The 16,581-nt window shown below is 30.5% G+C and overlaps 1 protein-coding gene across 1 annotated transcript; it reads right to left on the bottom strand.

Moving 5' to 3' along the window:
- Window positions 1-263: 263 nt before the first annotated feature.
- Window positions 264-8,618, bottom strand: LOC110699663 (synaptotagmin-3-like). Its single transcript, XM_021877181.1, has 12 exons — window positions 8,268-8,618; window positions 6,719-6,817; window positions 6,593-6,643; window positions 6,399-6,522; window positions 4,612-4,730; window positions 4,419-4,520; window positions 4,259-4,333; window positions 4,072-4,148; window positions 3,539-3,788; window positions 2,162-2,536; window positions 1,041-1,169; window positions 264-941 (listed from the first exon to the last, which is right to left on the bottom strand). The coding sequence occupies exons 1-12, from the start codon at window positions 8,376-8,378 to the stop codon at window positions 813-815; spliced, it is 1,641 nt and encodes a 546-aa protein (XP_021732873.1). The 5' UTR covers window positions 8,379-8,618; the 3' UTR covers window positions 264-812.
- Between the last annotated feature and the right edge of the window lie 7,963 nt (window positions 8,619-16,581).

Raw genomic sequence — 16,581 nt, 5'->3', positions numbered from 1 at the left:
CTTGAGTAAACATATACTCCCTCCGTCCCATAATACCACAGTTACCATTTTCGTCCGTCCCAAAATACATGATACGTTACTAATTATAGAATGAGACCACAAACAAAAAAAAAATATTTTCTTATACTCTTTTTGGGACCACAAACCACAAAACCCAATTAAATCCTACATTTTCTCCCTCCTCATTACCCCCACCTTTCCCACTTTTTGTTTTTTTACAATATAAAAATACAAAAGAGAATCCTTTATATAATAAACAAATGTTTTAAATGAATTCACTTGTAATTTTCTTAAATTACGTATTCATCCCAACATCCCAAGTATTATGGGACGAAGGGAATATATACATAGAAAGTTGTTCCTTTTTCAAAGACTATACTCTGAAGTCTGAACTCATGTATACATAATCAGCAAAGGAAGAACAAACAAATCTCATCCTCTTGCCATGGCCTTCAATTCCAACTTGTAAATCACATTTCTTGAAATTATAAGCTTTTCATTATTGCCGCATCAATTGCGCAGTACATGTATAAAATGGCATATGCACAACTCCTAGTACTTTATTTTCACATGTAATAACCTATATACTCCATGGACATAAAAAGTCTGTATCACCCTGTAAAATGGGCAAAAAGAAAAAATAAAAAATCAACCTCGGGAAATCTTTGGATATTCCTGACATATGTAGAGGCTTGAGAACGGATGATTTACTGTCTTCACCCATCTTTCAGATGAGGTTAACAAGACTCCATGGCCACACAAGGCAAAATGTATGTACGATAAAGTATGTTCTTCAGGTAAAATTTTTGAAATCATACTGTCTGCCACTCCAACTCTACATGTATAATTCCATTCTTTGAATTGATCAGATTGTATTTCTCATTGAGTCGTCCATTGTTCACAACATCTGCTAGAGTGATCTCCACAAACCCAAGTGACTCCTGCACAATATAAAGTCCTCAGTTAATTGACATGGAATAGTAGTAGCAGACAGCTTTAAGATCCTATAACTAAGGCAATTGATAGGAGCATATTTTTACTTTTCTTGTAAAACCAAAAGTTCTGCGTTTGCTAAGAATTTCAATGCACAACTTTTCATGCAAAGGTGGCTCGTCAATCATAAAACTAAAGTGTTCATCCCACCGTGGATTCCGATTCTTCTTGATAGTCTGCAAAAATATGTACATTCATCAGTGTGAAATTTATGAATATTTTTTCAACCTATTAAAAATTCAAAGAAATTGATGTATTTTGAAACAGATGGAATTGAACTTGAGCGACTGCACATTCTTGAGTAAAGGCATTTTTTCGATAAAAAACAAGTCCAACAAAAACTATACAAAAGCAGTTACTGTCACTTGAAAAAGAAATTGATAAAATAAGATGGAACTTCAGTATAACCCTACCTATTTCTGTCTGAAAATTCTCACATGAACCAGATTCAGGAAAAACATGAATACTCAAGCACCTAATATTTTGGTTTAATGCATCTCCTAAAAAAAAAAAAAAAGAAAGAAAGAAAACTCCTTACATTTTAGCACCATGCAAATTTTGCCTGAAATCATGGCCTAGCAGCCCTGACCCCTCATATACAAAGTAGTATTTTAAATTCTCCCGGTATAAAGCAAGTTGTTCACAGATAGAATATGAAGTATAAGCCAGAATTTTTTTAGATACATCCGGGATTTTCTGTTCATTTGAATTATTTTGCTCATCCAAAATTATTAGTATAAAGTAAAAATTACCCTTGGGTGCACCTACCTCTATGTGCACTCGGGTGTATAAAAGAATCTCTGATATAAGCCACACCCATTTGCATTAGTTGTCACATTACTTGTTCAAACTACAATTCTAAAGTAACTATCAATTTCAGACAGAGGGAAGGTAACATTGGCTTCTTGTTGAGCACAAAAACCTGCCAAATTGAACAAGCTCTAGAGTTTAGATCAACATTATACGAAGATCTAGGGTTTAAAAGCAATTTTCTCTTGCTGGTTGCAAATATATATTTAATGCATCAACTTGAGTAAATTTCTTGCTTGGCAACACTTTCATTGAAACATTTTCTTTGTTGAAAGTCTCGAGATGAGTTGCTTGCTTATATGAGAGGTTATCATCAGAGAGAAGCTTTGATCATTAAGAATGTATAAAAAAAACTCACCATTGTTTTCTTTTTTTCACCTCTGAACACAATCTGAGCATAAGGGTTGGTGTGATGCTCTCCCTCTACATCCTTAGCTGATATGACGCTAACCAAAAGCGCTCCTCCTTCACTAGTAATCGAGGCATTGGACAAAGATTTACTTAAGCTGTTCTGTTTACTCATCATTTCATCCCCTGGTGCCGCAAAGCTTTCACTCTCCAACTTGAAAGGATCAAAAGTGAGTTCAACTACAAGTTGCCCCCTTGGCTTCTTATCTGGAGAATCGTTCACATCAAAACTCTTGAGTAAATCGAGGGTAAAAACCTTTGCCTCATGGGGAGTTAGTTGATTTAAAGGTACTACTTGCATCCCCAGTTTATCATCTCCTCCAAACTGCATGCAAAAGCATTAAAAATAATATTGCATCAATTACAGTTGTAAGAGGATTAAGCTATGTATAATTATATATACCTTCACTATGGTCATGTAAACATTAGCCAAAAAATAAATGTGAGAGAATCCAACTATGAATACGTAACCCAATAAATCTTATATATACTCTTCCAATAAGGGATGCGAAATTAGAAAGCAGGATGCATAATGAAATTTGGCATATCTGGTCAACAAGCTAAATCAACCATGAGTGAAAGTGTGAAACCACAAATTTTCACATAGGGAGATATTGACATCTAATAAAAGAATTCCAAATATATAAATAAAAAAAATTATCACAACATTAATTGTGAGCAACATCTCTGCTTATAGTGTTCTGGAGATTTTGGAAATTCATTGCTATTCGACTTTCAGCACAAGTCTCAACTCTCCAAGCTTATCTTAAATTTATTGCAGTTTGGCTTTTGTGCATAGAACCCTTTCATCTAATAAGCTTTGATTAAAAGATTGGAGCACTGCAATGCTATACAGTTTCACAATATGTATTTTGAAAAAAAAAAAAAAGAGCATGTTCCTCCTACAGCAAAGTTATAAGAATCACTGCATGGAGATAAAGAATAAAGAAAAAAAGATTGTACTTCATATATAATAGTTCAATAACATTCCTATACTACATACTTGGATATTTATACTATTAAATTACTAGTATTGTAAGAGTTTTTAGAACTGTAACAACATGATTCAGTGTCTATGATTCTACGATTATCTTCTAAAGCTGTCATTTCTAAATTTCCACAGGTCTACTGATGGAATAGGTTATGTCTAATAGTCTTTGATTAATGAGTAACAATCAATTGACACTCCTGCATAGATATATTCTTTGTGTAGAAGTCAAGGGTAAATAATTCAATATGTTTAAAACCTGAAACTGTACTATAGTTGGGTGATAATTATGACTGAAAGCAAAAACATAATAGTCTAAGCGGAGTTTAAGAAGAAAACCTTGTCCCAGTCATAAACTTGTAGCTCGAGAACTTGGGTTTCAGGATCCTTGACGATTAGCTTAAAGTCCTCATTCCACTCCGGATTCAAGTTCCTTTTCTTGACAGATGTTTTTTTTGATGGCCTTTTTACACCACTCAACCTTAATTTAACATATGGATCAGATGTTCCTAAAAGATCCATCTTCAAAAGCTTCATTGCTCGGATAACTTTCACATGTAATATGCCAACAGGCTTCTGTACAGCAACGCTGCATGGATGTTGGATATATAACCAAAAATAAATAAATTAATAAAGGAAGAGATGAATATATCCTGGTAGAAGAGGAGGGAAGTTTGGTGTTAAATCTAAAACATTTAATATGGAATACTAGCGTAAACTTTGATAACCAAGACTGCCTTGTAGTCTGTTACACCTCTGCTTCTGCATTCTTAGTGTTTCAAAATGCATCAAGGTCTAGTATAATGTGTGTGTGTGTGTGTGTATTTATATGTATATATATACAGCTCACCCATCTACAAAGGAAATCTTACATTGAAGTATCAAGAATGGGAATTTCAAGTGATTGGGGCCAGTGATAGAGGCTTGCAACTTGTTTCTTGATAGTTTCCTGCACACAGACAGACTAGTCAGTCTGCTATGCAGTTTTGTCAACAATTTGACCTGAACCAAAATATAGCTCCTATGGTCCTACCCATTAAAAAAATCCTATGGTTGCACCTGAACTAAGCGATAAAGACCAGGTATGGACATGACATCTCCTCCAAGAACTTTTAGTCCAAAATCCACATGCGGCTGCAAAAAGATTATAAGATCAACAAAGGGAGTTGCTAACAAATTTTGATGCAACATACAAAAACTGATTTATACAGGACAGTACCTGTTCCATTAATGAGACCACTATGCTAGCGAAACATGGGAATGTTGGAACAAGGGGTTTCAGGTGTATCCTAGGATTAGCGAATACTTGTACGTCCACAAGCTGAAAAAGAGGATATTTGGTTTTCAGTATGATTTTGGATCTTAATATGGACTAAACAATACCTGAATTGAGCTTCCCAGTCAATTCTTACTTGAACCCTAATTTTTGCAGACATCAACTTTACAGCCAACACAATATTGGGATTTCCTGCCCATCTGATTGCTGGTTCCAAGACTAGTTGCTTTTCATTAGTCTCATATACTTTCATACCTGCACAAGGCATCCAGTGAAAATGAGAGGTTCAGGTGAAACTGAAGAAATAAAACTTAAGCTGGACTTTAACTTCACAGGCCACAGCAGACATTGAAAGGATATCAATTGTAGTTAAACCGGAGTAAACAAGATATGTTTCTTGTCCAAAAGTTTACACAAATTCTGCTGAATTATCTTCGATCTCAGCATGAAATAAAGAATATACCTTTGGCAATAGATATCAAAGGTAATATGAAGTATACATTTGCAAACCAAGATATTTAGAGGGATTGAATTCCGATGAACAGACAATTTTTTTTGGCCATTAGAATGAGAAAATATTAAGGTAGTGTGAGATTTCATCTGATCGATCAAACTTATAAAATTTGACTACGAGTATACTCACCGAGTAACCGACATACAAGAAAAATATATTGTCATGTAGAGTTTGTTAGATTCAAATTATTAATTGTCCAATTTTTAATTAGACATAATTAAAGATATTATTAGTCAAAGATGTGTGCTGAATATTGTACATAAAGCAAATGGGACAAACATAAAGGAACAAACAGCAGAAGTACAACCACCGATTTATTAAACTATGAAGTATCACAATAACATCAGCAGTGAGGAGGTCACCTGGGTACAACACAAGCTGATATAAGCTAATATCAGTCTAAAATAACAAAACTAAACCAACAAGCAAACCACGGGATAATATCAGTCTAGAAAATGAACAGAAAACTTTTGCTAACAACTCCTGCTTTGTGGCAAAGTGACAATATAATTGAATCAAATCTAAGCATCAAGCTAAAGACAGCACAAAGGAGCCACAAACTGAATGAGCTTTGTGTAGCAAAATTAAGATTAAAAAAAAATAGAAGCAGAGGACAGAAAATTAAACTACTGCAGTAGCTTTAAAAGCTAAATTTGTCTAATCTGACATAACGGTTATAGCCGCTTCTGGAGTTCAGGAAACTAAGAGCTAAACTGTAATAATAAGCGTGGAAAGGCGGAATATAGCAGACCCAGATTCACAAAATTGAAACCAGGACTTTACCAAGCTAGAAAACAACCAAACGTAGCATCAGCTGAAATCAATCTTCAGCTGAACACCAAAGCTGAAAATCCGGACAGAACTAGTTTGAATCAAAACTTTCTATCGCAGTAAACACTACAGCAGTGTTTCTACAAAGAAAACACAGAAAAAAAAAAAAAAAAAAAAAAAAAAAGTTCTCAACTGGTATTGTAGAGATCTGATCATGTCCTTAAGAGTTGCCTCAAAGATTCAGAGTACCTGTTATTAATTGTAAACATGACTTCCCCAAACAGGTTCCTTTACAGTTTCTTTTCGACTGAATTAGTGAAAAATTTACAGTTTCTTTTCAACCGAATTCCATGTTAAGATTCAGTGAAGAGCATAGTTTCAGGCCGAACCACATCTGAGTATGTGTTAATTCAAAAGGACTATGCCGAAATTAGAAGAATCCTACGCAGAATTTTTTTTGCATAATATATTAGCCACCACATATCAATCATACCCTCCTTTTCTGCTACTGTTATTCCTCAACATTAGGTGAAAAATTACTAGGCTCGTGGAAAGATTTGTTTTTCCATGCAAAACATAAGATACATGTACCAAATATGTGTACTAGCTAACAAACCAAACTGGTAAAGCATACTCACCATAAAAAGTAGGTGGAAGGGTTCCAAGACTTAGATTCTCAAAATCAATGTCCTTTATCTGATATTTTCCTATGTAATCAGCAAACATAGGCTTTGCCGTGCTTCTGATCGTGTTGCAGATTGCCTGTAAATATTAATGAATTGAGCATCAGAGCTTACTCACTCAAAAGATAGTTTCGCCAAGGGAAACTCACCTTATCGAGATAAGGCCACATATCCGACACAAACGAGTTCAGCCAATCCACCTGATAGATTGAAGCCTGCTTAGATATCTTCATTTTTGTTGATAATTGATAAGAAATCTGAAAAGTACTACTTACTCGCTCATAATCAGGACTCTTTACCCAATTTGGAATATCAGGTAAAACACTCAACAGAGTATCTGTATCGAATTCCTGAAGTGGGGTAACAACTTGCTCCTGTGTCCATGTTTAACAAGCTCATGAGTAATAAAACAATTTAAGAAACCTTGTTATTGCAAAGATATTATGAAATTAATTTACAGTCAGATTAAGCAACTGAATAAGATTGTTAATATGTTGCATCTGAGCAACTTGCCATCTCGTTAGTCTAAGTAGTATTGCCAATGCTGCAGACCTTCTTAATCCAAAACATCAAAATAAATTGCACTGAACAATTAATTTTAAATGCCCATTTAATGCAATTAAAAAATTAAAAAAAAAAAAAAAAAAAAAAAAAAAAAAAAAAAAAAAAAAGCTCCAAAGACATAATAATTTGTCAGAAAAAAATCAGCAATTTTAAATATTAGATTAAGAGACCATAAATAATCAAAATGCCCATTAGACCCTTGATCAAATTTACTCTGTTACTTTATTGAGAGGTAGAGGCCCTTAATGAGTATGCTACAATGTATTATCAAACAATTATTTAGGTGTATCAGGATTATCAAAGGTGGTGGCTTAAACAAGATACAAAACATTGTATCAATTTTCAATCATAAAGTCAAGGGTACAAACCCCAAGACTTTACCAACTAAGCTAGTAGACACTCACACAGCATATATTCTCATATTATAAAGTTGAAAAACGGCTTTCATACAAGGTCACCCAAGAGTACATCACAGGGTGCATGGACATGCATTTAGAACTTTTAAGATTGGGGGGGGGGGGGGGGAGGTGTTGGCGCTTTATTCTGTTTATATTACAACCATATGTATATTAAAATATAATCAATACATTATAAGAATAAACAAGCTGAATAAGTTATGCCATTGCAGAATATAATATTGAAGATCTTTGCAACATTTTAATTTGATATCTGGCCATCGAAAGGGAGATACAGCAATACAACATCAACCCGTGTCTTTTTCATTTTTTTTCTTCCAATTTATATGATTACATTCACACCTCCATCAATCCAGATATAGTCAAAGAACACAAAATGTTTGCAACTTAATCCTTCCACAGTCCTCCCACCCAACATGACATCACTGCCAACTATCAAACAAACAAGAAATATAACCATTGAATGAACCAACTTAGCCAAAATCTTCAATCCCTTATTATATTCCAGTACAATCAATTCAGCTGAAAACTTCAAGCCCAGATACCCATTGAATATCAATTCCTATTTATATTTCGCAACTAATTATATCAAACTAAAATTAAAAGGCTTGAAGTAGTCAACTAGATAAACCAAATTCTATTCATTTGATATAAATTACTGAAAATTCAGCTAAAACAACTAAAACCCAAAAACAATATCATTATATCAATCAAAAAATCACAAATAATATGATGAAAAAATTAAAACAAAGTACAAGAGCACTGCAAAGATTATATCATTATCATAAGTCTAAAATAATCATGACTCAGTCAAACAATTTATCAAACAGTAAAGGTGCATTACCTCAACATCTTTAGGCTTGGAATATATAAAGAAGAAAAACCCAGCAGCAAGTCCAATTGGAAGACCAATGCAAAAACCCAGAATTCCTACAAAAGTACTCACAAAACCCATATCTTTTTTCTGTGAAATTATCAGTCTTTAGCTATGAAATGATCATTTTTAGAGCAATTTGATAAAAGAAATTGATATAATTGAATGTGGGATTTTTTAGTTTGGTGGAAATAATTGGAAATTGTTTTACAAGGAATTCGAAAACGCTACGACAACCTGGGTTTCGCTCTCAAAGAAAGACCAAATGTCGAAATACAGTGTTCATAGTTGTTTTGTATTTTGGTTTATACAAGAAATATGATAATAACGACAACCTGGGTTTCTATATAAAATACACCACAAATACAATAATAACGACACTTTGAAAATGTGAATGTACCTGAAATTAATTTAAGAGGTATTTGTTTATCAGAAAAATCAAATAAATAAATAAGTCCCGTTTAATCCACTCTATATTTAGAGAACTGATATTTTTTTGCTAACTAGCATAGTGCTCGTACTATGCATGGTTTATCAATTAAATTATTAATTCCGTAGGAAAAAAAATAAAGATAATTCAATTAGTAATAAATTGTGAAAAAGATATACTTGTACAAATATTTTTAAAATTAAATAAACAATAATAGCACATTCATTCCACTTGCCTTTTCTGTGTGGTCGGGTTACTTATAGGGGTTACCTAATCAGGGGTTACTCAATCGGTCAAGGGGTTACTTATTTTGGAGTTACACAGTCGGTTAACGCGTTTTCGCCGAGATTACTTATTTCGGGGTTACTTATTTAGGGGTTACACAGTCGATCAGGGGTTACTTATTCTAAATTTACTCAGTCGATTAGCGCGTTTTCTGTATGAGAGTAACCCCTAATCTACCGAGTAACTCTTGAATAAGTAACCCCTATAAGTAACCCCTAACCAAACGAATAACCCCTGAATAAGTAACCCTAGAATAAGTAACCCCACAGGGCCAACCACATATAAAATTTGTGCATACATATATATATATATATAAACTATGAAAAATATTTATCATATTGGAAATATAATCAATTATTTGGAATCAATCAAAGTCAATAAAATATATTTCAATATCAATGTAATTTATATAATATATTGATTACACATGGAATAATATAGATATAATTAATGATTTATACAATAAAAGATATGAAAAATATGTTAATCACATATAAATATTTTTTTTAGGAGAGTGAATCACAAGTATGTGATTTGATGAATATATATAAAGAATAATTTAAATAAAGTAGTTGAAGTAAAAAAAAAAAAAAAAACGATTTTGAAGGGAAAAAATACCACCAGCTGGTGTCTATTTTAGTATTATGTTATTGATTGAAATTACTAGATGAATCCCGTGCGATGCACGGTTTATTTGTATTTTTTCAAATAAAATATTTTACTAAATATATATTTATTTATAAACTTTGTGATATTCGCTTGCTTACTACTTGAATGTTTTATTATAAAATGAATTATTAACTTTGTTTCTCATATTTTGATAAAATTCGTAATATAAAAAGATAATAATTTATTTCACAAAGTTTCATATGTGGCTGGTCACACCGTGTGGTCGGGACTACTTGGTTAGAAGTTACTTGGTTGATCAAGGGTTACTCAATCGATCAGGGGTTACTCGGTCAGTGTTTGGGTGTATATTGTCTCAGTCGGCTACACGATATGGTCAGCTACACAAAAAACACGCTGATTTTATTTTTATAATTAATATAAAATTTTGATCTAAAATAAATTACAATTCTTTTTTTTCATTGGCTAAAATATAACATTTTTTTATGTGACGCTCTAAAATTAATCTAACGTGGCATAATCCTATTGTAGCATTTTAAAAGTATTAATCCTACTTGACGCTTTTTTTATTATAATCCTACGTAGCGTTTTGAAAAAAACTAATCTTATGTGCCACAATCCAATTGTAGCGTTTTAAAATTATTAATCCTAAGTGGAGCTCTAATAATTTTTTAAAAAATAAAATCCTACGTGGCGCTTTAAAAACTCGGGAAAAAACTCCCCTTTATATATATACTAGTTTGGTGCCTGGGCGATACCCAGATGGTATATATATAAGATTTAGGATAAACTTTTGGTGTGAATATTAAATATGGTCATATAACCCTTTTGATAATTTATATAGTAGTGTACTTTTTGTAGTTTTGCTTGTAGATAGATATCTTTGTTATTATTGACTTGAAATTATTTATATTGAACTTAAATTATTTTTATAGAACTGAAAGTATTTTTAGCAAACTAAAATTATTTTTTACTGAACTTAATTTAAATTATGTTATTATTAACTTGAAATTATTTTTATTGAACTTAAATAACTTTCATTGAACTAAAAGTATTTTTACCAACATTCATTATTATTTTTAAAAATAAATTAATGTATTATTAATGGATCTTATTTTAAAGAACTTTTTAGAACAAATTTGATGCTGAAATAGAATTGAGTTATAGGATATTTATAAAAAGTTATGATTAATTTTGTATATATGAAATATTATAATTCTATCGACAATAAAACTCTATACGACGACAATTTTATCTTAAATTATCTATCCAAAAATCGCTTACTTAGCATCATACATGTCACAATAATACCTATTTATCGCCTACGTGGCACGACACTTGGCGAAAAACTGGAATGCCAAGTGTCGCTGTCTCGTGGCCTGGCTGCGAGACCGGCTTTATTTATTAGTGATATGATATATTAGATTAATACTGATCTATTTTACTACCTCCGTTTCAAATTATCTGCAACGATTTGATATAAAGTATGAGTAGAATAGGCCAATTAGCCACATTGGTATAAAAATTAGCACCCTTGCGACATATTGGTATAAAAATTATAATCGGCAACATATTGGTACAAAAGTTAGCAAAATGTGACAAATTGGTATAAAAGTTTGCATAAGGTGACAGATTGGTATAAAAGTTAGTAAACAGTGACATTTAGCCCTTTTTTCATGTCGAAGTAAGTGTGTACCATATTATTTTAAAATATATTATAACTTTTTTTTTTCTTAGTGTTAAATATTGTTCAATATTTTTACAACTCTAAAAAAGCAAAGAACAACCAAAGAATAAAAAATAAAAAAAAAATAAAGGAAAAATGAAATCTTTTAAAATAGAGTAAAATTCAAGACAATGCAATAGAGTTATTCAAGAAAAATTATTGCAAGATCGAGATTAAATTACACATTTTTGGCTTTACATTGAGCTTTCAATATATGCAATATAAAAGAGTATACAAATAAATTTGTTCCCAACGTCTATAATTTTATAACCTTTAAGCTAATTTCAACTAGCTTTAAGTTTTATTGTTTTAAGACATGAAATCTTAGGCCTTTTCTAGAATAATTCTCACTTCTAAAACTCCAAATTATAATCAGAGTATTTGAAACAAAAATAATAAAAAATAACTAAAAAAAAGTAAGTGATCTACTTGCTACATCTACAAATATGTCAATATGAACAATGTTTGATCAATAATTCTCCCACGCATTTTCTCCTCTTTCCCCTTCTGTATATTTATCACTTTCTTTTTCTCTTTCAATTCATCTTTTTGAGAATTCTATTTGCTCTCATAGATGTTAAAAACAATAATAATAATAAATAAAAGAAAAGCTACTATATGATACGCGGTTCCTCCGACAACAAAAAAAGGTCAAATGTCGCCATTTGCTAACTTTTATACCAATATGTCGCAAATGTGCTAACTTTTATACCAATATGTCGCAAATGTGCTAACTTTTATACCAATTTGTCGCCTCTATTAACATTTATACCAATGTGTCACAAGGGTGTTAATTTTTATACCAATTTGGTCAATTAGCCGAGTAGAATATGTTTAATTGTTACAAATTATTTGAAATGGTAATAGTATATTAATAAAAATATACCTTAAAAATATACATATTTTTTAAAAAAAAAAAAAAAAAGAAGCTAGTGTTGTTTTTATTTAGCTCAGTAAAAATAAGTTCATTTCAATAACAATTACACTTTAGTGAACTGAGGAAGTATATAAAATGGATCTTGTTTTGAAAAACTGTTTTTTTTTTTGAAAAACTGTTTTTTTAAAAAAAAATTATGTTGTAAAAAAAACAAATTTATAAGATAATTATTTAAGTTAAAGTTTCTTTATACAATATTAAAAGTTAATATATATAATATAATAAAACTCAAAAATAATATTTTTATCACTTTCTTTTTCTCTTTCAATTCATCTTTTTAAGAATTCTATTTGCTCTCATAGATGTTAAAAACAATAATAATAAATAAAAGAAAAGCTACTATATGATACGCGGTTCCTCCGACAACAAAAAAAGGTCAAATGTCGCCATTTGCTAACTTTTATACCAATATGTCGCAAATGTGCTAACTTTTATACCAATATGTCGCAAATGTGCTAACTTTTATACCAATTTGTCGCCTCTATTAACATTTATACCAATGTGTCACAAGGGTGTTAATTTTTATACCAATTTGGTCAATTAGCCGAGTAGAATATGTTTAATTGTTACAAATTATTTGAAATGGTAATAGTATATTAATAAAAATATACCTTAAAAATATACATATTTTAAAAAAAAAAAAAAAAAAAAAAAGCTAGTGTTGTTTTTATTTAGCTCAGTAAAAATAAGTTCATTTCAATAACAATTACACTTTAGTGAACTGAGGAAGTATATAAAATGGATCTTGTTTTGAAAAACTGTTTTTTTTTTTTAAAAAACTGTTTTTTTAAAAAAAATTATGTTGTAAAAAAACAAATTTATAAGATAATTATTTAAGTTAATGTTTCTTTATACAATATTAAAAGTTAATATATATAATATAATAAAACTCCAAAATAATATTTTTATCCTAAAATAACTTTATTATTATTCTATACAAACTCTTAAATTCACATTAATTTATTGTGCACCACTGATAGTAGAGAGATACTATGGTCGTTTTATTAATTAAAAAAAAAAAAAAAAAAAAAAAAAAACTATGTTAAAATACAAGTTATATATTATGTTAAAAATAAAAGTGATTGTGTCTTTATAAAGGTCATATATAAGAGATTAATTTTTTAATGAAAATTTTAAAATACTCGTCTATGTGAATAACAAAGGTTATAGGTTAAAATTAGGATCACTATATTTAACATAACGTCATTTTTCAGGTTTGTAATAATATTAAAAATCACACAAGTTTTAATAAATGTTACTATGTTAAGATTAAAATTACTAAATCATATCACTAATAAATAAAGCCGGTCTCGCAGCCAGGCCACGAGATAGCGACACTTGACATTTCAGTTTTTCGCCAAGTGTCGCGCCACGTAGGAGATAAATAGGTATTATTGTGACATATATGATGCTAGTAAGCGATTTTTGGATAGATTTTTTTAAGAAAAAATTGTTGCATAGCTTTTTATTATCGATAAAATTCTATTATTTCATATATACAAAATTAATCATAACTTTTAATAAATATCCTATAACTCAATTCTATTTCCATCATCAAATTCGTTTTAAAAAGTTCTTTAAAATAAGATCCATTTATAATATATTTAATCACAAACTTTTATACATAGCTGGCCAAACCGTGTCACCAACTATTACAAGATCAAGAGTTACTTTGTTGGTGCTATAGGGGTTACTTGGTCAGTGTTATAGTGGTTACTCAATCAGTGTTATAGCTAGACAGGGGTTACTTAGTCAGTGTTAGAGGTTACTCAGTTAGTATTACAAGGGTTACTCGATCAATTACATAGGGGTTACTTTGTCCGGCCAGATGTTGTGGTTAGCCGCATACAAAATGCATTGTTATTTAATTTATTTAAAAAAATATTAGTGAATCAGTAAAATAAGTTTTAATCAGTAAAAATAATTTTAGTTTGATAAAAATACTTCAGTTAAGTGAAAATAATTTAAGTTCAATAAAAAATAAATTTCAAGACGATAATAACATAGATATCTATTTACAAACAAAACTACACAAAGTACACTCCATATGATATCACATGTCTAAATATCCTACATTATCAGAATGAATTATTTGACTGTATTTAACATTCAAGTAAAAATATTATCTTAAAATTTTATCAACCATCTGAGCATCACTCGGATATAAAACTAGTTCAATATAAAGTCAGTTGCGCATGTATAGACCACATGTTCGCAATAATATTATTGTGAACCAGATCCACATAGGTTTTTCTGATTATTCTAACATAACTATTCGAATTTCACTTACGTAGCATCAAACATGTCAATTAATGAAGCTAGAATGCCATAGTTATATTGATTGATTATTTAAAGTTTTTAGTTATTGAAAGTTATAATTTTAATTTATACATATAAAATATTAGAAATTTATCAAAATAACACTCAACTACTTTTTAGCTTAAAAAATCTATCTATATTTTATTATAAAATAAATAATCTAAATTAACTCATTTATCTTAAAAATCTATCCAATGGTATCCAATTTTTTTTAACCAAAAAAATCCTAACTTTATATCCTAAAAATTTCCTACTTTTTTTATCCTAAAAAATCCAACTTTTTAATCCTAAGAAAATCTATTCAAATAAATAATAAGGTCATAATAATGATATTGCGTACGTGGTGCAACACTTGGCAAAAAGTAGAAATGTCAAGTGTCAATGTCGCATGCTTTCCCTAATCATACGACTAAAGCCCTGTTTGGTGGTAGCGTTTAGCGTTTTGACCAGTCAAAACACTACTAGAAAAAAATAATAAAGAGTGTTTGGCAAGGTAGCGGTGTGAGTAGTGATTAGCGGTAAAGGTAACGTTTAAGTAGTTTTTCTCAAACGTTAAAAATAGTAGCGTTTGGGCGTGTTCGGCGCTAGCTTTTGAGTAACTTTTAGTGGTTTGACCAAGTCAAACCACTAATTAACAAAAAATATTAGTGTTTGGCAATGTAGTGGTTGGGGTAGTTTTCAGTAGTGGTGGTAGCTTTTATCAAAAGTTAGAAATATTAGCCTTTCAAATTAGAGGTAGCTGTTGAAAATTAAATCTATAGTACAAAAAAAAACAAATTGATTTTTGTATATAAAAGCTAGTCAAATGCTACTTTACCAAACACTCAAACCCAAATTATCTATCTTCATAGCTAACAGCTTGTTGACAGTTAATAGCTACCATCACATCTATATTTTGCCGAGCACGCCCTTTAAGAGTAGCGGGTAGCGTTTGTTAATTTTTGGTTACTTTTTTTAAACAATTTATATTATTATTAATATTTTTTTTTGAAGAAAGAATTATTATTAATATATTTTAGTACTAGCTTAGCCTCGTGCGTTGCACGGATTAGCAATCAATATTCATTATTCAAAAAAGTGTAATCATAATCTCAGAAATTAATTTTGAAAAAATTATTGTATTTATTTAGTCTTAGAACTAAGGAGGAAAAAAATAGAGAGAAAAAAATGATGATGTCAAAAATAGTTTTGGCGGGAAAAAATTTCATAAGTTGACATGTGTTCCTTAATGATGTCAACATGTTTTGTTTTAGTAATAGTTAATAGATGCAACCACTACTTTTATCAAACAACCCTACTATCAATTGTTACTTTGACAGCTAACCTAGTAACCTCTACCCACTACTAATTGACAGGTATTAGCTACTTAAACAACCACCTGCTACTCGACCATTAAAAGTTACCCACTAGCGCTAGCTTTGCCAAATAGAGCCTAAACCAAAACCAACAATCTTATCCTAAATAATATACCCAAACTTTATGGTTAATAGATCTCTATACTGCTAAATATATTGTTGATGAGAATATTATAAAGGCTAAAACTCTAATCATAATATTTATCTCATTAATCGATGAATTGTTGATTGTGCCAGTCGTTGAGTCGCATACTTGAACATGCCCTCTTGCAAGACATTTTTCAATGCATGATACATAATATAATGAAAATAGTATAGTGCACCCGGGTGCACCATGCGCATGGTGCACCCGGAAAGAACATTAGACATATTTTGAAGAACATGGGCAAAAAAAAGAACATGCTAGTGTTAGAAAAAGAACATACCTATGTTTGACAAAAGAACATGTTTGTGTTTGACAAGAACATGACATTACAAAGAACATAAAGTCTTTACGAAAAGAACGTGTTATTTTTCATGGTTATTTAGGTGTTGAACGTGTTTGAAAAAGAACATTATATTTGACAAAAAAGAACATGTTCGTGTTTGACAAAGATGTAGGTGAT

This window comes from Chenopodium quinoa, unplaced genomic scaffold (genome assembly GCF_001683475.1).
Source record: "Chenopodium quinoa cultivar QQ74 unplaced genomic scaffold, ASM168347v1, whole genome shotgun sequence".
Lineage (NCBI taxonomy): Eukaryota > Viridiplantae > Streptophyta > Magnoliopsida > Caryophyllales > Amaranthaceae > Chenopodium > Chenopodium quinoa.
This window is presented reverse-complemented; position numbering and strand designations above follow the sequence as displayed.